Raw genomic sequence first — 23,685 nt, 5'->3', positions numbered from 1 at the left:
CAAATTTATGCACAGCTTACCAGGCCCAAAGCAGTTTTATAGAAACAATGCTGTTTGAATGAACATTTTCTTGCTCCCCAAAAGTTCACAAAATTGATTGTCAACTGTACAAACAATTTCTTCCAAAATTATCTACATTTTGCTGTCTACTTGTTTACTATGATTTCACTTTAGGAACTTCAGTTCAAAATAAAATATTGAACATTCTTAAAAAATAAAATAATAAAATAAAGTTTTTTTTTTTTTTGCATCGACTCAAATATATATAATCGACTCAATAAATTAAAAGAATGATATATATTTTTCATATATACATTGTTTTTCATATATATATATACACACACATTTTTCATTATATAAATACATTTTTTTTTCTTACCAGATTTAAAATCTTTCAATTCATCTTCACTTGCACTTTCTTTTCCACTGCAAGCTTTATAAAACTAAAATTGAAATAGAAATTTTAAAACTTAGACGGCATAACATAAACAAACTGTTTCATTTTTAGTTCATGGTATTTGGCAATAAACATAGGTCAATACAACTGAAATAATTTAGCAGGGCTGCAAAAAATAGTTTTTACTGCCAACATTTCCATCAGTCTATATGAAAATTGCCCCAAAATTTTACAATATGTTTTACATTTCAAAGAGATTTTTTTTCAGATAAAAATTCATTCCTATTACTATAGGTATATATAATTTTAAAAAAAAATTGCATCCTTAAAATTAATACAATGAACTGGTAACTTGTAGAACTTAAGTATCTAAAAAGTAAATACATGTAAGGTTTAATTAAAATCTCCAATCTATTATTTATTAATTAATGTAAATTATCATCCAACAAAGAGTTAATGAAAATATAAACAGCAGTGATGCAAAAGAAAATGCACTTGCAAAAGACACTTGCGAAATTAATTGTCATTGAATTCAAATCCTTTATTTTCGAAGGCTTTCCTCCATTCAAATCATTATTCAGTACTTCATCTCAACTTTTGGTCGATAGCAAACTATAAATTTGATATTGTTTTTGTTTCTCACGTGGTTCTTCGAGGCTTTTCTCAAGTCAAATCATAATGTTTCTGTCTATTGCTTACATTTTTTCAAAACTAGAAACGAAGTTTTTAAAAACATCATCACAGACGGACTATCCTTTTGAATTTAGAAGAGTGCAGTTTCCTGTTAAAGTTTGCTTTGCAATAACCATTAATAAGTCACAAGGACAGACATTAAAAGTAGCAGGGATCGATTTAAGAGAAGACTTTTTTTCACACGGCCAATGTTATGTAGCTTGCTCCAAAGTCAGTTCATCAAGCAGCTTAATAATTTTAGCACCAGAAAAAAAAAAAAAAAACTAAAAATGTTGTATACAAAGAAGTTCTTGCTTAAACATAGGTATATCAATAAAATGTGGATGGCCTGTGTTTGCAAAAATAATCAATACTTTAAAAGGATCGTTAATAACAGTTAAAGATCGGTTAAGGACAAGGGCATATATATAAGGAGTCCAGGGGCCCCGGGATCCTCCCCAAATTAGAAAAAGTTATAAGTAATAAGTAATTATTATAGGGGATTTTCGAAACTAGGTGCACCAAGCACTGTTAACCCCTGCTAATTCCATTACCCGAGCAATGCCGGGTACGGGAATGCTAGTATATATATAAAAGTGGAGTCTGCAAAACTTCCCCAGATGGTTCGAATTTCCCCCGATCCGGCATCGCTGGATAGGACATATACGGCACCTGCAGGGGTAGAAGTAGTCCTATATATCCTATATTTTCAAAAAAAGTATCAAAAGTGTCCTATATTTCCTATATTTTTGCCAATTGTCCTATATTCCCAGAGTTCGTTATAAAAATTTATAGAAATTGACTATTGAAAAGCCTTGAGGTCACTTTATTTGCACTTTCTTCCACAACTTGACAAAAGATAATTGAAGACTGCTTAAAAACGAGATACATAAGTATTTAAAAAAATATTTTTTTTCGGATGACTGCCGGCACCTGTCTGTTTAAATTTTGTTATAAGTGTAGAGTATTTTTGACAAAATTTAAAAATTGATTTAAAAGAAAGCTTCAGTGATCCATATTTTATGACAAGCTCTCCAAACTATTGATAAAGCATTTTGTCAATGAATCTTCACTAACAACAAAATGTGCTGAAGATTCAGCCGTTATTAATACAAAAAAAAGGTCTATTTAAAATATTTAAATGTATGTAATTATGCAAAAAAGGATTAATCTTAAAATTTTTTAAGAATGGGGATTTGATGTTAATTGGAAGTCAATTAATTGATTTTGGAAAAATGCTATGCAATAATAAATATTGATCAGCTTTCTAGTTGCAAATGCTTAGGATTTTTAGTAGTAAAACTCATTTTGGCACCTTTCACAAGATGTAGCATCAGTTGAAAGAGGTTTGCCTTGCAAACGGAAAGACACTGACATAAGAAAGATCATCTTAAAACAGTGACCCTATAATAAGACAAAGGTTAGGCAAAAGCTATTCCAAAATATAAATAATCAGTGTTTGTAAATAGTTGTATTAAATGTAAATAGATGTCAGATTACTTAAATTTGTTCTAAAATATTTTTTGTGCATAAGTAAACTTTTTTTCTTATCACATTATTCTTTCAGGAACAGGAAACTCATTCTAAGTATAACTTTTATTTGGGTTTTTAAATTGTAAGCATTATGATTCATTGAAATCATTGATAATTGGTGCAAAAATAATTAGAATACATAAACTATATATGTATTGTTTATTTTTTCACATCAAAATTATTTATAAAACATGTCCTATATTTGTCCTATATTTTTCTTGGACAATGTCCTATATATTACAAGCTGACCACTTCTACCCCTGCACCTGTGTAACTTATTAGATTAGAAACAAGGAGCACTATTACATAAGACATATATTTAAGCACACATGCAGTGGTATATTGCATTCCACTTCCCTCCATCAATTTTATTAAGTAAAAAAAATGTTATTAGAGAATTTTTCAAACTTTTAAAACATGACTTTAAATTTTCCTTCAGAAGCATAAAATTGCAGAAAAATTTCCGTAGGTTATAAAGAACCAGGGTTCAAAATTCAGATACAAAGAGTAGGTGTCACTGGCACCTTGCTTTTTTGTTTTAGTTCGGAAAATATTCTGCTTAGCCATGAAATTAAAATACAGTAAAACCTCCTTTGTCCAAAACTCTTAACAAAAAACTTGTTCAACTGAATTTGTTTTCTTTCTTTCTTTTCTTTTTCCTCTTTGTTTATGGAGATAAACGATAGCACTTTAAGATGCTTCAGGTACCTAGTTATTAGTGCATTTCTATCATTCCGATTTTTATTCGAAATGCAAAAAATCGTTCGGCTTTGAATACCCACGGCAAAACTAAATCCCTAGTGCAGTTTCGCATCAAAGAGAGTCCTGGTGCTTCCTTCTGGTTGGAACTGGGCGTCAAAGTTCTCTGTGGCATTGACATCCATGCCTTAATGGTGGCATGTAAAAGACTAGATGCTGTGGGGGAGGGGGGGGGGAGATCACATTGACCTAGTGTGATGAAGGGATCACATTAGGTCTGCAAAAGAAATCAGGGGGCCTAATGCAGCCCCATTACAAATAAAACCTAATAATTAAAATATTTACTTAGGGGATGGCTCTTCATGCATGATGTCACATTTTCTTCCAACAAATTTGATTCCCCACCTCAGTCATATAGCATTACATTTCACTTTTACCCCCTTTTCACCCTTTGTCACATGTCAGCTGTTTTTCATAAGCATATTGTTATTAAAAAAATGTGAAGTCACACTTCTTGTGACTTCCTCCCCCTTTGTCAAAATTTCGTGCTCCCCCTCAAAGTGTAACAGCATTTGTGAAAGCCCCTGACCAAAATTCCTTAATAAGAGGTACTTTTGTAAATAATGAAATAAAAAAATACTTACATCACAGGCTCTCTGAACACTTTCAGAGTCTTGAAATTCCACAAAAGCAAAGCCTTTGATTTTGTGAGAAATTTTGTACTGAGGAACATTTACGTAATCTACATGTCCAAAGTGTTCAAAAACATCTTTCACCCATTTCTGATCAGCATATGATGGTAACCTCTCAACATATATTGTGCATGCATCAAAATCCTTTGAAGGTGATATGGAAGTTACACGTTTAATTTTCTTTTGGTCTTCACTAAGCTGAAAAAAAAAAAACCTAGTTAAAGAACCCTTGAGGTTAACAATAAATAGGAAAGTCATCATAATTAAAGCAAATTTTAAATATTGCATACAATGAATCAATTATCCAACGTTTTGATGCACAAAAATTTGATGCAATTTTTGTGCATGTAAATGTTGGATAATCGATTCATTTAATTTTCAAGAACAAAGTTATTTCTTTGTTATTGCATGCAATACAAGTATTTTTGTCATTACAAGGATCAGTTTATTATTTCACATATTTGTACATAAAGGTGCAACATCAATCGGTGCAATATTTTATGTTTCAAAAAAAAAAAAAAAAAATATCCATTTTTTTAAAAACATTTACATTTGATTGCCTTTAAATTGATTTTTTTATTCTATAAATTATTCAAAAATTTTAGTTTAAAATTAATGAACATCATCATTGTCTCAAATTGAACTCTATACCTAAGTTTTAGGCAATTAATACAATTATACATTTTTCAAAAATTGATGTTTTGTATTGTTGTAGAATTTTTTTGTGATCACACAATTGATGTTTATAATACTTGAATCGATTTTAGAAAATGCTTAAGTTGTACTAGTAAACTTTTCAGGATTCAATAAAAAGTGTTAATTTCATTCATTAATGAATTAAATTCTACAGGAAGTTTTAGTTCTAAACTAGCCATAAGTAGGATGATTATTAAAAGAATGAGCCTTAAACTTTTTCTTGATGTTTTGCAGAATATTTAAATATTGTGAGTGTTGAGTACTGAAAAATAAAAATTTTCATCCTGTAGAAACGTTTTTTAAATGCTGTATTTGAAAAATGCCATGTTAAAGAATGCAGGCACTAGTCTTAGGTTTCATTGGTTTCAACAGATTTGGCGTCAAATTTTGATGTAGTTTCATTCATAATAGATGCAGGTTCACAAGGTGAACATTCCTTTCAGTGTGTCTAGAAATCTTGTCACAAAAGATAAATGAAAGCTCTCTCAGAGGAAAGTAAAGCACAATCTTGTTCAATTTCCCCTGCATTGTTAACTCTAGAAAAATTCTCACTACAGTGTAGTCTTACTTTGAGGAGTAGATGCGTCACTGAGAGAGTATAATTCTTTGAGAGTGTCTAGAATGATGTTCATAAATCCATGAGAAATGCGGAAATTTCATTCCATTACTTCTTTTCTTTACCTCTACCATAGTACTGCTAGAGTGAAGGCGTTGCTTGTTTTTACTTTATTAGGCCAAAACAGCCCTTATTAGTTCTATGATCATGTAATATTTACAGCGCGTTTTACTATTCATTGATTCGCATTAAAAACAGAACATTTCTGTACTAGCACTGATTGTGCCCCTCTAAAGTAAGTGCTTTGCTGTACAATGATTCAATTCCCTTTATACTAGTTGATTTCTCTACAAAAAAAAAAGGGTTGAAACACCATTATTTCAATTTCAGAAAAACTGTGACTTATGCCCTTTTTGAAATAATCGATTCACTTGAGTTCTAGAGATGGTAAAATAGTAATCCCCCCCCCCCCCCCCCAATGAGTTATAAGACTAAAAAAAATCTCTCTAATTCAATAACAATAATTTGTGAGTATTTTGAAACTAGACTGTAAAAAAATATTTTCATATGAATTTTAAGGATGAACAAGAACACACTTAACATATACTTTGTATACATATTACAAAGTCACAATCAAACGATTCAAGTACTAAAAATCAAATTTAAAATATATGCTAAATTTAAATTACTTGTAACATATCTGATCTTGACACAGCTGAGGTAATGAGAGTAATATCATCTGTTAGCGCTTTAATCTTGTTGAAATTTCTAAACAAATCCAATTCAACATCTGAAAGAGAAAAAAATCCTTTGAGATATATCATATAACCTATCATGCATGATAGTAAAAATAAAATCATTTCCAAAATTTTCATTTCACTTTTTGTAAAACATTGTTTCTATCCAAATTATTCCTTTTTTACAAAAATAATTTTCTCAATAACAGTAGTACAAATTTAAGTGTTTCAAATCGACTAACTGGTGATCTCAAGTTAGTTGAGAGACTGAAGAGGCACAAAGACTGTTGGAAAACTTACAGCCCAACTGTCCAAAGGCTGAAGTCACAACCTAGATTTTTAGATAATAAATTTATAGTGATTGCTATTGACACTCCTACTCATAGACAGCCATTACATGTAACATCCAATTTTCAACATGAAATCAATTCTAGTCTAATAAAGGAAAAGAACTGGGGTTGTGTTGCTTATTGGATAATACAATTCCAAGTAAATGGCCCAAATTGGTAGGTGTGCAAATTTTATAATTAAAACAGGACATGACTATCTAAGAAAACTCTACATAGAGTTGGACTGACAGACTTTCGAACTTGCCCATAATGCTTAGTTAATTCAGACATGAGTAAGGACCACTTAAGCCCTATCTCTTAGACAACATGACATAGCAGTTTAAAATACTGCTAATGATTTTAATAGTTTTAAATGTTTTTCAGAACTATATAGGGCTTACAGTCAAAGAATGTTGACAGTCATGCCTAGGTCTGGCATAGGTTAAAAAAAGAGAAAACCTTAAAAGTATTAGATTTAAATTTTATAAATCATAAGTTTCTACTTACAACCATTTGGATCTTGGCTAATAAGTTCTTGAAGAAATTTATCTCTCACTAAATTAGAATCAGAAAAGTAAAATTCCATCTATAAATATAAAAGTAAAGTTGTTATAAAATAATTCAAACCATGTATCATTAACTAAAATGATACTAAATTTCATCAAGGCTTTTAAGATATAAAATTAATATATCTAAATGCAAATAGCAGGCATTGTATACAGTCAAACTTCATTTACTTCAATCATAATTTAGTTTTAAAATTCAGTTGCCAGATTATTTGCATCAAACTTTTTATGTTATTTAATTGTTTTTTTTTTTTTTTTTTTTTGTTACTTGGCGGATAATTTTATATTTTAATAGGTTACTTTAATTATTTGTAGGACTTTTTTCTCATTTCCATGAAATTTTAGTCTTGTTTGAAAGTCTTTTAAAAAGATAAAATAATGTAAGATATCTCCAAACAAGTATTTATGAACAGTTGAACCTGTCGATCACAAAATTTCTTATTTTTTCCTGCATTTGCAGCCAAAATTCAATGTATTTTCCACATGCTTATCTCAAAACAAAAAAAAAAATCCGGAATACCTCTATGTCTCGAATTCCAGCAATGCTGCCATTTTCGGATTTGAAGCCCAATAATCTTCAAAACAAATAACAACAACTTTCCTTAACCCCCTTGCGGTTGGATAGTTCCAGAATTACATGTTAAATGGACGAGATATCTCGTCAAGAACTGCGAGGTGGTTAAACACAGAAACAGTAGCATTGTCCTCAAGGTGAGAGACGGCAGTGGAAAAAAGGGAGAAATGAGTCAAGAGGTTGGTTTTCTAGGAAGACTAACGAAAAGACAGGACTTTCTCAGAAGCTGAACAGAGGGCAGAGAGAGAATGGGACACTGAGGTGAGGGGTGGACTTGATAGATTTGACATGTGGGATGAGTTTTCAAATTTGTGATTAAAGGTCATTCAAATTAAAAGTCGTTTCACTCTGTTATCTGGTTTAGGTACTGTTCTGTGGTTGCTCTCTTGCTTGAAGTTGTGATTGCTTAAAAAACCCAAGATGATATGCTTGAAATGAAAGTTGAAGATTCTTTCAAATGATGAAAAAATGAAAATTCTAAATGAAAACAAATGAAATTGCCAATAAGTTTAGAGCATGCTTTCAACGAAAATTAAAAACAGAATGCCCGTGGAGCAAAAGTTTCAGTCAAATGAAAAAAAAAATCGAAAATGTGCTTTTCCTTATGTAGACGCTTGTCTTTTAAAATGGTTCACTCAATGCAAGGCCCAAGGTTTTCCAGTAAGTGGATTAGTGCTACTAAGAAAAGCGGAAGATTTTTCCTAATAACTTATTCATGGCAAAACATTCCAAGGCAGCAATGGATGGCTGGAAAGTTTCAAAAATAGACATGATATTGTTTTTGGAAAACTATGTGGTGAAAGTGCCTCTGTACCAGAAAATATTTGTGCAGACTGGATAAAAGAAATTCCTTCTCATGTAAAGGATTTTAAGCCAATAAATGTGTTTAATGCTGATGAAACGGGACTTTTTTTCCAATGTCTGCCCGATAAAAAGCTACATTTAAGAACAAGGAATGTAGAGGGGGTAAGCAAAGCAAAGTTTGAGCAACAGTAGTTTTGGCTGCTAATGAAGATGGTTTTGAGAAACTTCCTCCTCTGATGATTGGCCGTTCTGGGAAACCTAGGTGTTTCGCGAAAATCAAGTCATTTCCTTTTCCAGACAAATCTAATAAAAAAGCATGGATGGCAAGCAAAATATTTATTGACTAGCTGATCTCCCTCTACAAGTCTATGCGGTTGAAAACACGCAAAATTCTCCTTTTAGTGAACAATTTCAGTGCACATTTCGATCTCCTAACTTTGAGAAATGTCACTGTAAAATTTTTGCCTCCTACTACTTCTTCAAAGCTACAGCCTATAGATCAGGGCATAATTCATAGTTTCAAAGCTGGATATAGAAGGGAGATAGTACGCAAACTTCTAGATGCAATTGACGAAGAAGATACTCTTCCAAAAATCAACGGATGGATACTATGAGGATGGTGGATTATGCGTGGAGAGATGTCACTCAGAATACAATTCAAAATTGCTTCATTCAAGCTGGCTTCAAAAGTAAATGCAAAGAGCAAAAGAACAGTGAAAATGATACAAAATGTGTTGAAGAGGAAGAAAAGGAAGTATCTGTCGGCACAATAACTGTAGAGAATGCAGTAAGTTTCCAAGACTGGAAAGACATCAAGAATGGAATGAACGTTGATATTCTTTTTAAAGAATTTTTAGATGTAGATAATTCTTTCCACACATTCTCTAGTCACATGTGGAACTTTAACTTATGCGGAGATCATGGATAACTTAACAGATTTGGAAGAAGAGGAAGAGATCATCCAGGAAGATGCATCTAAAGTGACTATAAAAGACGCAGAAAAGGCTCTTACAACATTAACAACTTTTCTCGAATTCCAAGAAAGGATTGGCCAAGATGGATTTTCAGCCATTGCCAACCTCAAGAGGATAGTTGAATCCAAAAAACTCAGACACCAAAAAATAATAAAAGACTTTTGCTTGAAAAAGGTATGCTTAAAATTTAATTACTGTTAAAATGATTCCTTAAACTTGCAATAAAGTGCTTAGTATAAAATAGTAGAATAAATACCTAACAAAACTAATACGAAAGAATTTTAATCTTTTGCATGCTTGTATGTCTTAAGTATTAATTCAAATTTTCATCATCAGATTCCTAATTTCAATAAATTTCTCAAAACCTCCGTACCTCGAAACCTTTTACAGTACTTTCATATTTTTAGAAGCATGCTCGCTAACGCTGAAGAGAAAATTTTGTGTACCTGAGTTCTGATTTTCGAATAAAGTTTTTTGAGCTTTCTTTTACTAATAGTTTCCTTTTCACGTTTGCTTTCATCCATTATGACTTGTATCGAAACAGAACAGACATTAAAAGCTAGTTCGAAACTCTGTGAATGAAAGCAACAAATTGTAAACAATAGCTCGTTGCCAGTATGCCAGAGCTTAAAACAAGTTAAAAAGTCGAAAAAGTGCATTAATGAAAACGTCCCCTCCGTATTTACTTCCTTCCTTTCCAAAGACTGTTGAATTGCGATGGCAACAAGAAGGAAAAAGAGGAGCGCGAAGAAAGTTTCGAAAACTCGAAAGAGCAAAATAATGTTTTTAGTGGAGTTTTAGAGGGCTTTTGGAATTTACCTTAACATTTCGATATTATTTTCATGAAAATTTGCTTTTATTTTATCAATTGAAAAAGATTATGGAAGCATCGAACAAAGAGTGGATTACTGCTATTACTTTCGAACATTCCTGTAAAAATAATCTTGATTCAGTTGTTCGAAGTAAGTTTCTGTGCCGTTTTCCTTACTTTGACATTGATAAATGATGTTTGACGAAATTATTTTGAAGCCTCTTTTTTATTCATTTTTGAAACGCATTTTGAATAGAAATTGTAATAAAGTTCATTACTTTAGCGGCCGATTAGACCGTAAAAGCCCTGTCGGGATCCGCGCTATCAGTCGCCCTGCTCTATAGAATTTTTTTTTTCCGCTTGAACGAAAAATAATAATGCAATAAAAAATTCATATGTAGCATTTAACTGATATTTAATCTGGGATTATGGAGCAACTTTCCATTGATTAATATAGTAATTTAGGTTCCTGAAGCTTTTAGCACCTCTATTAAAGTTCGAAAAATATATTTCCATAACTAAGGTGTAAACACCGGTAGTGGCCAGTGTTTCAGAGGTTTATATTTGAAAAATAGGATTCCAGGTTTCCCATTGGATTCAAATGTGCAGGAGGTACATGCATGCACTTTTGAATCCATTGGGAGACCCGGAATACTATTTTTCAAATATAAACCTTAAAGTGGTCACTACTGAAGCACTGGCCACTACCGGTGTCTTCACCTTACTTGTCTCAAAAGTCATTTCTGCCACAAAAAATCAAAATTATATGTCCAGTGATACTGCATAAACCTTTAAAAATCCATATCCAGTGCCCACAACCTTGTAACCTCTGGTCAAGAGAATGAACTAGGAATGGGGCTCCAATGTACCTTTTTTTTTCATAATTACTGTCAATTAATACGGTGGACAATAACATAAGGGTCAAGGGGGTTAATTTAAGGTGTTTAGATTTTGTTCAAAGATTGCAGAAATGCATACGAATCTTTTACATATAAGTACAGTGTAGTGCTACAAATGTGCCAACATCAAAAATCTGGGTCGATTAAAAAAAAAAAAAAACGGCCCTGCAAATTTGTTTTTAATTTTTATTTTATTTCAGGCTATAATAATCCAAATTACAATTATTTGAATGTTACAGGAGTGCCAGCTGTGAGAATTAATTTTAATCAGATGCACATTTTGTGTTTTTGTCTTTATTTTAGGCTCTATACACTTTCATGCTAGGTTTTTTTGTGGTTTCTTGTTCAAAGAAAACTTAAAAGTTTTAAAATTATTAGAATGTGTGTAAAAGATTTTTTTTTTGCCGAATATTTGGCGAAATTTGGTCGATCATGAATAATTAACAATGCTGGCAATTATGGCCAATTTCGGATTACTGCTGAGAAATCCCTAGTGAAAATGGTTAAGGTTCTGAAAAAATAACTGAAGAATTTTTATTAAGCTTATCTTTTTCATGCTATTGTCTATATTAAGCTTTAAAAACATGATTATTTTTGCAAAGTTAAAAAATAGAAGAACATAAATTTTATAAAACTCAGTGCACACCATAATTATTTTGCAATAAAAGTTCCTATGGTTTAAACTTCCTTTCTGCAAACAACATTGTTAGGTACAGAATCTGAAAAAAGCCCACCCAGGATGGACTTGGGGGGGGGGGGGGGGGGAACCCAGATTTTTTCAAATCGTAGAGGATCAAATAATGATCTATGCTATCCACTTGTTTCTAAAACCTATAGAGTATTTCATTTTTGTCCATTTTCATTTATTATATCTTGTAGTCATTTTACTTTTTGTATGTTTTGTAGGTATAATGCAAAAGGAGAATGATTTCACACCTAAGTTATCAAAGTTTTGCATCAGTAATGGTGCAAGTATTCCAGAAAAACCACAAGTTAAGCCAATATTCTTTTTCATTGTCTTGCTGAGGAAATTTCATCAATCATTAACATATTTGAAGATGAACAGTTCAACTTCGTACTCTGAGTTGCTACCAGAAATAGTTAAACTAATGGAATCGACCTTTCAACAATATAATTTTATGTCCGTGAAGAAATTTTTGCATTTTATTTCCGAACTGAAACTGCTAGTAAGTATTTTTCTGTACATTTTCTGCATGTTTATACAAGTTGGTAATTTTTAACCCTTCAAGCGGCCGTGACGTAAAATTCCTTCACCCAGCGATTTATCGAAGAGTGGCCATGTCGAAAAATTTCGCCATGAATATTCTTCCATAGAATTTTACGCCGCAGCCGTTCTCGAAGCAGAATATTCAAGGTCAAATTTTTCGACACGGCCGCTCTTCAATACATCGCTGGGTGAAGGAATTTTACGTCACGGCCGCTTGAAGGGTTAAAACATGAGGAAGTTGCCAGAATCACCTATGTGACATTTGAATACAAACTCATAAATATTGCTAAACTTAACAGCATTTGTATAAAAATAATCAAACTTTTTTTTATGTAACTTCATTCTGGGTTTCATAACAAACAATTCTTGAATAGTTTTATTTAAAAAATTAATTTCAAATTTCTTTTGAGGGTCATTCCACAGTATTCACATGTTACGTACGGGACATTTCACAGCAAAAGTTTAAGATAATAGTAGTTTTTTCATTGACAATTAAAGTAGGTACTTTGTAACTATTTTTTATGCATTATATACAACTTCAACTAGGTGTCTGTAAAATATCTTTTTATTTTAGCTATTTGTTATCTATACATATAATAAAATAAGATGTTTGTGTGTGTGTGTGTGTGGCGCGCACACCGAGAAAACGGTAAGGCCTAGAAAGATGAAATTTGATATACAGGTGCAGTTTTTGCTGCAGATATGCACCTCGGGCTTCGATTTTTGATATTTTTATTAGAAAAAAAGTTATTCAATGTTTTATGTGTTTTTTTGCACTTTTTACCTCACAGACCCCGAACCAATCGCACCACACAAATATTTTTTGCACTATAAGGTAGGAGATTTATTTTTAAATATGGTGAATGAAAAAAAATTGAAGATAGAGCAATTTTTGTATTTTTAATGAATTTTTCAAAAAAACTTTAATTTGCATTTTTCCTGGGTTTTTTTTTTTTTTTAAATATCATCCTGCGAGAAGTATCAAAGCCCCATTTCTAAAATTTAAGTTGGTAATAGTAAAACCATTTCGCCCTCTTCAGAAGAAAAAAGTTTTTAAAAATACGCAATAGTTTTTTTTAAACAATTTGTTAATGCTGAACACATTATGTCTTTCCACGCATCGGTTGAAAAAAGCGTTCTTCAATCTTTTATGCCTTTGATGTCACTACTTGGATTTCGATTCGGTATTTACGATGGAATCTTAATCGCAAACAACGTTTATCTTTTGTGTTTACTATACAGCTTACTTCTACATTTTATGACGTAATGACCGCCTGTTTTCCGACAGAGCTTGCTTTTTTTCTTTCCTTTTTTTGTTTTATTTAGGGATTGCATTTATTTCTTTTTCCGTCCCCCTCCCCCCCAAAAGCTGCAACGTTTTGCTGATTCTATATTACGTTACATTTCATAGTTATGCACATTTAATTCAATAATAACAGCGATTTTTTTTTCTTTGTCAAATGCTACTTTTTGCACAGTATGGGGAATTTTGAAGATAACTTTTTTTTTTTTTTTTGCTCTACTTAAATAAAAAAAAGGTGTTTTTTTTTTTTTTTTTTGAGTGATCTTTGTTTTTATCAGGAAATGGGCGGGGAGGTTAAAATAAATAGAGATGGATAAGAAAATTTAGAGATAGATCGTAAAGGTAGATAGCCGCCGAAGGCGGCAATCTTGGCTTAAAAATGTGAATGACACAACAAAAGATAGAGATATATTGATTAATACTGCTGCCAAGTTTATTTAAACAGCTGCCGAAGTCGGTAAACTTGAAGTAAAAATTTAAATGACAAGTTAGCCAAACAGCCGCCGGAGGTGGCTGCTTGCATAGAAAGGCGAATGGCGTAAGAAAGCGGACCGGCTGGTCTCCGCAGGCGGCTAGTCTATATATAAAAAAATGAATGTTTGTCTGTATGTCATCCATGAACTCAAAAACTACCCGGCAGATTTGGCTGAAACTTTCACCGTTTGTTATTTTTGGTACTGGGAATGTTTATAGACCAGTTCAAAAAAAATCCGATCGATAGTTCCTTTTTTATTCCAATTTAAGTCACAATCCATTAGATAAATACGAATAAAATTATCGGCTGCAGAAATTAATTCGCTTGAAAGATCTCATTGATAAGAAGTTAGCTGTTGCCATTTTTCTTGAGTTTGAACAAATAAATTCTTTCTTTCTTGTTTTATGACTTTTCATGCAACGGGGGGATTTAAAACTTTTTCTATTTGATATTTTTAGCGATTGATTGATCTTGCAAACTGCGTGAGTACAAAATTTGAGTATATACACACGGCTTCACTTGATACCTGGACTGATTATTGTGAAAATTGCTATATATATGTATTTTTCCACGGAGAAGGTGCATAATATGCTCATTGAAGCCACTCGCCACCAGGTGGCACTGCAGAGTAGCAACTTCTGCCCCGTTCAACCGATTATCATGAAAATCAGTATAATGATGTATTTTTTTGTTGGTGTAGCAACGCGCGTCAGGTACAGCTAGTTTTTTAAAAATAATAATAAAGTTTTGTTGCATACGGGACATCACAATTTTTTTTTTTTTTTTAAGTACCTTCAGTCAATTGGACTTTGCTCTGAATTTATCAAATATTTTTAGAAATAAATATAGTGAGTGAAAGCAGAAATATACCTGCTAACAATTACCTCTTTAGTTATTTCTGAAAAATGTCTCATTAATTAATAAAAACTAATTATTTTTGTTACGTACGGGACAAGACTGTTTGTTACGTACGGGACATATGAATTGAGATCTCAGTTCTATGAAGAATTTTTATCTAAAATGAGCATAACTCTTGTGAACGTATTAAATTTATTATTTAACTAGTTTAAATAAAAATAAATAAAATTTTCTTGAATATTTTAATTGTTTTTCTGTTTAAATCAATAAATTCTAGTCTACATTTGAAAAAGAAGAAACATTAAAAAATAAACCAGTACATTTACACAGTATAAATTACTGCAGATCTGAAACATTTTTTTATATTAGTCCTAAGACATTAATAATGTGTTCAATCTTTTTGACCTCTTCTACTGGTAATGAAAAATATCCGCAGCTATTAATTGGACTAGGTGCATTGCTAAGTTTTGCCAAAATATTTTTTTTAAAGATTCTATCCTTTTCTAGAACTTGCGGCCAGAAAAATTTGTTGTGTCCCGCAGATTTCATGAAGGATACATACAAATACTGGTTGTCTATATATTCTACCACCCCTGGCCACCAATTATCATCATATAAGACTGACACCCAGTCTGACTTTTCAATTAACACAGAAACGCTCTGTGCAACTGATCTAAATTCTACCGTAACCAAAATTTTGATTTCTTCATCAGGATTTTTTTTATGGGAAAAAGAAGAATTTATTCAAATGCCAAGAGTGTCTGAGCGTGGTTGGGCGAAATGAATCCGGTGAATTCCAGATCTTGAGGTGGCCATTTCCCACTTTTCACGTAAACCATTCTTTACAATGCACCTTTGAATATCATCTTCACTTATTTATTTGATATTTATATGGGGTGTCTCCTTTTTGGCAGCTTCAAAAAATTCCATTGCTGTATTTATTATATATTGCTTCCGTAATATGCCGAGCCAAATGTTCCTTTTTACCACTGCCCCTAAACCATCCACTGCACCTTTTCCACGTGCAGTTCCAAAAAAGTTCCAGTCTGCTGAAACACCATAATAATGCATGTGAAGCATTAAATTTTGCATATTATATCTGTTTTTAAATCGCGCCCCACAGCCATCAAACCAGAAATGAATACTAAATGTCAGGGTCCATTATATATCTTCAATTATTGTATAATTGAAAGCAAATACTGCATCCTTAGTGTGGTTTAAGTCATCAGAAACAACAACATAGTTTTTATGTTCCAGCTCCAGAGTTTCGCTGTTTTTATAGTATATAATACACATAAATATAGTCACTTGGGATGAGTTCCAATGAGCTGCCATAATCTTTCCTTGTTGCTTGAAAGTGAAATTTTCAGCGAAGTGTTCATGAATAATTATATTTTGAGCTTTAAGATTTTCTTTTAGATATTTGAATTCGGCAAGCTGCTTTTGGGCGGTATAAACATGCATGGCAAAAGTTTTTAAAAGGCTAACCAGTTCTTCTTTTGCCTGGAGTAAGTCACAAACAACTAGTTCTTTTTTCATTTTTCCTTCAATTCGCTTCCATTGATAAAATTGGATATCCATTTCTTCGTTCAAGTTATCACAATTTATTGTCTTGCTTGTCCAAGAGTCCACACCACATTCTTTGCAATTTCTGCTGCAACAATTTAATGATTTGCTGTCATTTAAGTTGAAGCAGCATATTGTTTCTTTTACTGCAGTTTCTGCTTTAGTTGGTAATTTTATTGAGACCTTCTAACAGCATCTCAACATTTTCATGTTGCATGCACATACAAACTTCGTGATCTCTCTGGGATACTGGAAATACTTCAGCAGGACGAAGTTCCGCAAATGTACTAAACCCCATGGATAAATTGGCTTCTTCTTTAAACAGTTGATGTGCTTCTTTTAGTTTCATTATTAATATTCGTTTTTCATACTTGGTTCTTTTGCCTGAAACTAGGTCTTTTACAGAAACATATTCTTTTTTTCCCGGCAAGATTCTACTTACGGAATATTGTCTGTAAAAATCTATCACTTCCTGTTTTTGGTTTTCGATAAGTGCATCTGTCCTTTTTTTCTAACATCCTTCTCTTTATTAACTCCCTCAAGACGTTTAATGTTAATTTCCTTTGAAAGTACCTTAATTTTTCCTGGTGACCAATTTTTTATAACATTTTTAAGAATTGGTATTTGTTTGGTTGGTGTTGATGGTAATACACTTTTGACACCCTTTAAAGCTTTACCTAAAACTTGTGGTGTTATCATCATAGAATTTGAAGGTTTTTCTTCATGTACAGTCATATTTTGACATCTCTTGCTTTCAATTTCTTTTTTCTGAGCTCTTTGTGCTTTTTCTAAGTTAAATAACTGATCAGTTATGATTCCTAAGTTTCTTTGGTACAGATGTGGTATACACCCCCCCCCCCCCCCCCATTTAGCGACATCTGATTTTCTGCACAAAATTGAAATATTTTTCTCGCCAATGAGGCGATAAATTTTTAAGCATGGAATTCCAGGCGAAACTAACCTTTGTTTGGTAACCCGGAGGGAATCTTAGATCTGTTCAAACTTGTTTACTTGGGTTGTTTACTCGGTTTCACGCAGGAGAGATACATGTTGTTTCGTGCAATATACCTTACAGGAAAGCTTACTTTGTGTTAGTTTAAATTCAGTAGTTGTGTTTTGAAGTAAAAACGTTAGAAAATGCCAGTGTCTTCAAACTTGAACGTTAATTAAAAGTTAACTCCAACGTGGTGTGTATCTGTAACTTGCCATTGTCATATGATGCATTGTTTTAGACTGAGTGTGAGGATTTATACCATAAAAAGGTAAGTTCTTTATTTTAGAATTCAAAAAAAAAACTCTCACTTCCGAAATTCTTTGTTTTTACAAATCCTTGAGGGTTTCTTATAGTTTTTAACTTCATTTTTACTGTATATAAATTAATTTTACAAAAATAGTACGTTTATTTTGTTCTAAAAGTTAATTCTTATCGATGTCACGAATTATTTAGACATTCTATTAACATGCCTCCTTTAGGTACTGAATTTCTGAAAATAAGTTGACACCAGCATTTTATAAAAATATAAAGGTGTTATTTTATGTAAAATATAATAGGTATTTTGAAAGCATGTCTGAATAGCAAATAAATGTATGGTATTTTTGTATTTATGTTCAGGATGTTCTGTTGAGACATTTCTACTTTTCATACGTCGAAATTTGAGTAACTAAGCGCTTTTTTGGCTGAAATAGTTATTGATGTTTTCCGCTTTAAACATCGCAATTCGAATCGCTTTGCTCTTTTTTAGCAGAATATGAGAAAAGTTTTTGTTTGATGAAATGCATGTTGGAAAATAGCTTTTATTTCTATTGGTACATATTTCATTGGTGAGCTGTTTTGTCAATTTAAGCATTTTAAATACTTTCTAGTCATTGTTCTTTGTGTACAAAAACTTTCTAGTTTCTGGTATTTTTGAAGCGTATATTCGTGATGTTTTTTGTTGTGGTTTTATGTTATTTTTATATATATTGTGTTCTGAAGTGCTCTGATCATGTTTTTTTATATGATTTTTTCCTGTTGGCGCTAAAAAAAGCATCGCTAAGAACGATGTATGACATATGCCGTCATACATTGTTTTCTTGGTACCATCATGAAAAAGTCGCCAAGGGTGAGGTATATCCATTGAGAAGGAATAGATGGAGAGAGTGCAACCCTACTATCGCGAAACAGCAACCATACCATGTGACCTGGGGAGCAATTTCTAGTTGACCGTAACCGCTGAAGAAGTTTTCATTAGCTGAAGCCATGAATGATAAAAACATTTAACTGTAGAAGGGAAAAATTAGATTTATAGCAATAGTGCAGTATTGTATCATTATAAACTGTGAAGAAAAAGCCATACCAGGAAATCCAGTAACTTTTCTTAGGTATGTACAAATGTTTTTTACTTCTAAATAAAGAAAAAAATAACATATATGTGCATTCAACGAGTACATTTCCCACAGTTGCCTATAATTTTTTAATTTTTTTACTGATTTTACCTATAAATGTAATAAAACATTGTATATCATGAGTGCAAATAACATTTTAGTTCCATAAGAACACTTTTTACTTAACTAGTAATTATTTTAACGGCTCTCGAGTAATTTGTGTACGTTTGCTTTGTTGGCGAGTAGTTTCTCGCCAAGCTCCTGTGAACAGCAGATGCGTTTAGAACAAGTTTTAGATTTGAAAATAAATATTTGTTACTTTTATGCTTTAATTTAAATACTAGTGTGCCTGCGCATGAAATAATTTCAAAACAATGATTACAAGACACAAGAATCCATAAATTTTCAGTCAATGAGAGAACTCTTTAAACATATATTTGTACATGACCGTCATTACAAGGAATAAAAATCAAAATACATGAAAAATGCAGTTACATCATATTTTAAAATCCGGGTAGAAGTGGGGAGGGGGAGTTTGAATGACAGGCCTGGTATCCGTTATTTATTAAAAACTGGCAAAAGGTTAGCAGCGTTGCCTTTGCTAGTAACAACAATCAGTAACGATACCTTTTAGAACTGATCTTTCAACATTGCTCAAAACTCTGTTAATCTTCTAATAACAATCATAGAGAAAGTTTCAATACTATTTTTCAAAAAGCAAACACACACATGCTCAATTTAACTATACCGATGCACAACATAAAAACTTATCCCAATAATTCAGGCTGAAAACTTTCGCTTACTCACAACACACTTGGTTGATCTAATATTCTCAGAAAAAATAACAACTCTTAATTGTTTCCAAAATATCATAAAAATAAATTTACGCAGACGATAAATTAAAAAATAGGACGGTTGAATTATCCTACTTTGTTTTCTTCTTACTTGGCTTGGCTTTAATCTTCTGTTTTAATAATATTGTTTTTCGAAAGCAGACGATATTTTTTCGGAATACATATTCATTTGAATTGAACAGAGATGGACAGACTTTACCAAAAAAAAGGGATGCTTTTAATTTTCACGAATTGTCTCGATCTACCATAAATGTGTGCAAAAATTATACATAAATTAGTAATGTTAATAACTGTCGAATAGTTATTTACGTAGATAGTTAAAACAGGAAGAAAGACCTTCATTCTAAAAACCTTCTGGTAAACAATCAATGTTTAAGAGGTGAAATTCAAAATAATAATATCAACAAATCAAATAAATATTTACATTATGTGCTGAAACAATTCAAAATCTAATTCATTTGAAATCAATCCTTATTAAAAGATTTGTACTGTATGTTATCTGCTACTTTTGTAAGCTTGGTGTATAATTACTGATTGCTAATTTTGAGAGTTCGGAATCAGAGTCTTAGGCTCTAAAATTCCCGGAGTCGGAGGCTGCTTTTTTTCTCCCGACTTTGCAACCCTAAATTGTTGCAAGGTTGCAGAGTCGGAGTTGGAGTAGGACTGATTTTGAAGCAAAATGGTCAGAGTCGGAGTTCGAAGGTTTTGAAACTCCGAGTCAAAATCGGAGTCCGACTGCTTTTGGGGTAAAAAAAAGTCGGAGTAGGAGTCAAAGGCTCTAAAATTCCCTGTGAGTTGGAGTTCGTTCTTTTTCTTCCGACTCCGCAACCCAAATTTGCTGCAGTGCTGGGGAGTCGGAGCCGAACTGATTTTGAAATTCAAGAGTTGGAGTCAAAGTTCAAAGTTTTTGAAATTCCAAATCAAAATCTGACTCGGACTGCTTTAGGGATAAAGGAGTCGGAGTCGAAGACTCTAAAATTCCCTGTGTCGGAGTCGGCTATTTTCTTCCGACTCCAAAACCCTAATTTGTGGCAGGGCTGCAGAGTCGGAGTCGGACTGTTTTTTAAGTAAACTAGTCGGAGGTCGTAGGTTTTGAAACTCTGAGACGAAATCGGAGTCCGACTAATTTTGGGGTAAATGAGTCGGAGTCGAAGGCTCTAAAATTCCCCGTTTTAGAGTCGGTCATTTTTCTGACTGATTTTGGCGTAAAAGAGTCGGCATCAGGAGTCTAAGTCCTTATAAACTGCAAGAGTCGCAGTCGGACTGCGTTTCTGGGTAAAGGAGTTGGAGTCAAAGGATCTAAAATTCTCGAAGTTAGAGTCGGTCATTTTTCATCTGAATCTGCAACCCTAATTTGTAGCTGTGGAATCAGAGTCGAACTGATTTTGAAGAAAAAAAGTCGGAGTCGAATGCTCAAAAATTCTCGGAGTCGGTCATTTTACTTCCGACTCCGCAACTCTAATTTGTAGCAGGGCTGCGGAGTCGGACTCGGATCCGGACTGATTTCGATGCTAAGAGTCCGAGTCCGACAGTTTTCAAACTCCCAGTTGAAATCGGAGTCAGACTATGTTTTAGATAAAGGAGTTGGAGCCAGAGTCTGTCATTTTCGCTACAACTCTGCAGCTCTGATTTGTAGCCCCGACTTCATAATTAGTGCCGTCGTCTGAAAAATATTTAGTGCCAAAAGAGCGATTGCGTGCCAAAACACGACGACTTCCCAGCCAAACTAGTCACCTGACCTGGGAGAAATGTTTTTGAAGCTTATCTGACTGAGACATTTGCTGTCGCTCCCTCCATTAGTATTCCTTCTCAATGGGTATATCACATCAGTTCCGTTTCTTTTCCAATTTTTCAAGCATTCTATATTCCAATTAATGGTAGCTCTAGTTAACCACGTGTGTTCATTTATACACTGGTTATAGCTGGTACTGCCATCTATGAAGCAATATTCCAAAATATATCTAAAAATTATATTTTATCTAAATTTGAAATTAAGATTCTGCTTTTTGTCCCGTATGTAACACTCTTTTAATTATTATCTCCTGGTTCTAAATTAACAATTAGAACATTTTAATTGAATAGATTAAGAAGTTGGTTCAATAGTTGAAGAGAAAACAAAAAACTGTTTTGTTGTCATCAGTATTATTGGTAATAAGATTAAAAATAACCTTAAAATTGTTACATAGGGGACAAAAAGAAAAAAAATATATTGAAAATTTATAACTAAACATTTTTTAAATATGTTTCTTATTACTTCATTTAATGCTACTATTGTAGAGGTTTAATAAATTATAGAAACTTTGAATTAAAATAAAATATTTTTTGAGTTATGGTTAAAAATAAAATGTCCCGCATGTAACAGACTTTTCAACAAGTCCATAATAAAAGCTCAGTAAGTTTTTTGGGGGTACAAATAATGATATTATTTTAATAAAATTTAAATGCAGGGATTTTAAGCTTTAAAATGATGTATAACACTTCAGTAAAAGTAAAAAAAAATTTTTTGAAGCTCTGAAGCCAAATACTGCGGAATGACCCTTAAGCACTTTCAGTTTGTGTCACCCCTGTGACCTTTTTGTAATGGAAAAAACAAACAACATATAAATAGAACTCAATTTTTGTGAATTTTGACTAGAACTATAATTATTTTTTTGAAATCTATATACCAAAAGGACTAAATTAAATGAGTATTTGTGTAAAAATACTGGAATATTAATTTTGCATACAAAAAAAGTTAATTTACTTCAATCACCTGTGTTACCATCGGTATCACCTGTGTGATAGTATACAAAATTTTCAAGTAAATCGAGTAATTTAAGGACAATGAGTAGAATTTTATTCACCTATGGGCAATTCCACCTGTACATCCACCTTTTTGGACGTAATAATCAAACTTTAATCACACATAATTACAATTTGGTTTGAGTAAAATCTATAATTTTTTTTCTGGTACGTAATTTGATCATGGCTGCCACACTTCCGTCCAAGGGACGGAATTCCGTCTTTTCAAAAGTTTCGGCCATCGGATTTTTTTTCCATGTTCAAAATGATTTTTATAGATGAAACAAAGCTTTACTTTTGAATCTCTCACTCTCAGAAAAGGTCTTATTCTTCTGAGGACAAAAAACTGGCCCATCTGCTAAAAGTTAAAAAGATAAGCTGTTTTTTTTTTTTTTGTCTTTTTTCAAAAAACAACTAAATAAGTTACTCAATCTGTTGATTTCAACCTTTCTTATCTTAATCTGGAAAGTTTTTATCACAATGCATCTTGTAGCCAAGAATCTCACACCTGAATTTTTTTAGTTGCTATTTTTTGTGTGAAATATGAACTATTTATGTAACATGAACTATACAATCTGAAGCTTTTTTTCTGCAGTAGCAAATAGTAAGTTTTTTTGAATTGTATTTTATTATTAGGTTCTTTTTCTACTTTTACCTCCTAAAAATCTTGGACAATGATATGTTATTTTTTTATTTAGGTTTTAATTTTTACTTAATCTTGCAATTTGGTTTTACTATATAGTTACAGCATCAAAAATTAGCATTATATATGTCTAAAACAACAAACAAACTAAGCGCTAACATTTTGGTGTCGGAAAATGGAGCCACACGCTTTTCAGTCCTGGCCAATTTTTAGAGTGGCACCTATGAATTTGATGTTATTTATGCTATCCTAAATTTGTGTTCAAGTTTCTTAATTAGAAAAAATAATAAAAAATAAAAACTACCAGTTTCGGACGTAACTCAGAACAGCAAAAACTCTACATTGTTATACTATTGCCAATATTCCTGTGAATTATCACAAAATTTGGAAAATTTTGTTTTAAATAAATATTCTAGAGATTTCAAGCTTTCTAAAACCATAAAGTTTCTGTGAATTGTCTTTGTAGAATTTATGATAGAAATTAATGAATTCGGATGGACGTAACAAATTGGTGTTATGGACGTAACATCTCTGAAATGGCAAATCACACATAGCATTTAAAAGCATGAATATACAAAGATTTTTTTTTTAGAGCATGTAATGGTATTAATCAACACATTATTTAAACATTTCAAATATACTTTAATAGTTTTCAAAGATTTCAGTAGGTTGGT

At 32.2% G+C, this 23,685-nt stretch overlaps 2 protein-coding genes across 2 annotated transcripts in view; one reads left to right on the top strand and one right to left on the bottom strand.

Moving 5' to 3' along the window:
• LOC129229470 (la-related protein 7-like) overlaps positions 1-9,808 on the bottom strand; it is a 28,007-nt gene extending 18,199 nt beyond the window's left edge. The window contains exons 1-5 of the mRNA XM_054863784.1: positions 9,676-9,808; positions 6,819-6,897; positions 5,935-6,035; positions 3,946-4,191; positions 380-443 (exon numbers count right to left, since the gene is read on the bottom strand). Coding sequence (XP_054719759.1) covers positions 380-443; positions 3,946-4,191; positions 5,935-6,035; positions 6,819-6,897; positions 9,676-9,753 — 568 coding nt within the window. The 5' untranslated portion in view covers positions 9,754-9,808. The remainder of the gene's footprint in view (positions 1-379; positions 444-3,945; positions 4,192-5,934; positions 6,036-6,818; positions 6,898-9,675) is intronic.
• A 157-nt stretch (positions 9,809-9,965) lies between these two features.
• Positions 9,966-23,685, top strand: part of LOC129230043 (uncharacterized) — a 51,894-nt gene continuing 38,174 nt past the window's right edge. Inside the window, exons 1-2 of the mRNA XM_054864430.1 lie at positions 9,966-10,191; positions 11,846-12,126. Coding sequence (XP_054720405.1) covers positions 10,110-10,191; positions 11,846-12,126 — 363 coding nt within the window. The 5' untranslated portion in view covers positions 9,966-10,109. The remainder of the gene's footprint in view (positions 10,192-11,845; positions 12,127-23,685) is intronic.

The sequence above is a fragment of the Uloborus diversus genome, chromosome 9, assembly GCF_026930045.1.
Source record: "Uloborus diversus isolate 005 chromosome 9, Udiv.v.3.1, whole genome shotgun sequence".
Lineage (NCBI taxonomy): Eukaryota > Metazoa > Arthropoda > Arachnida > Araneae > Uloboridae > Uloborus > Uloborus diversus.
Note: the sequence above shows the minus strand (reverse complement) of the source record. Positions and strands in the feature narration are given on the sequence as shown.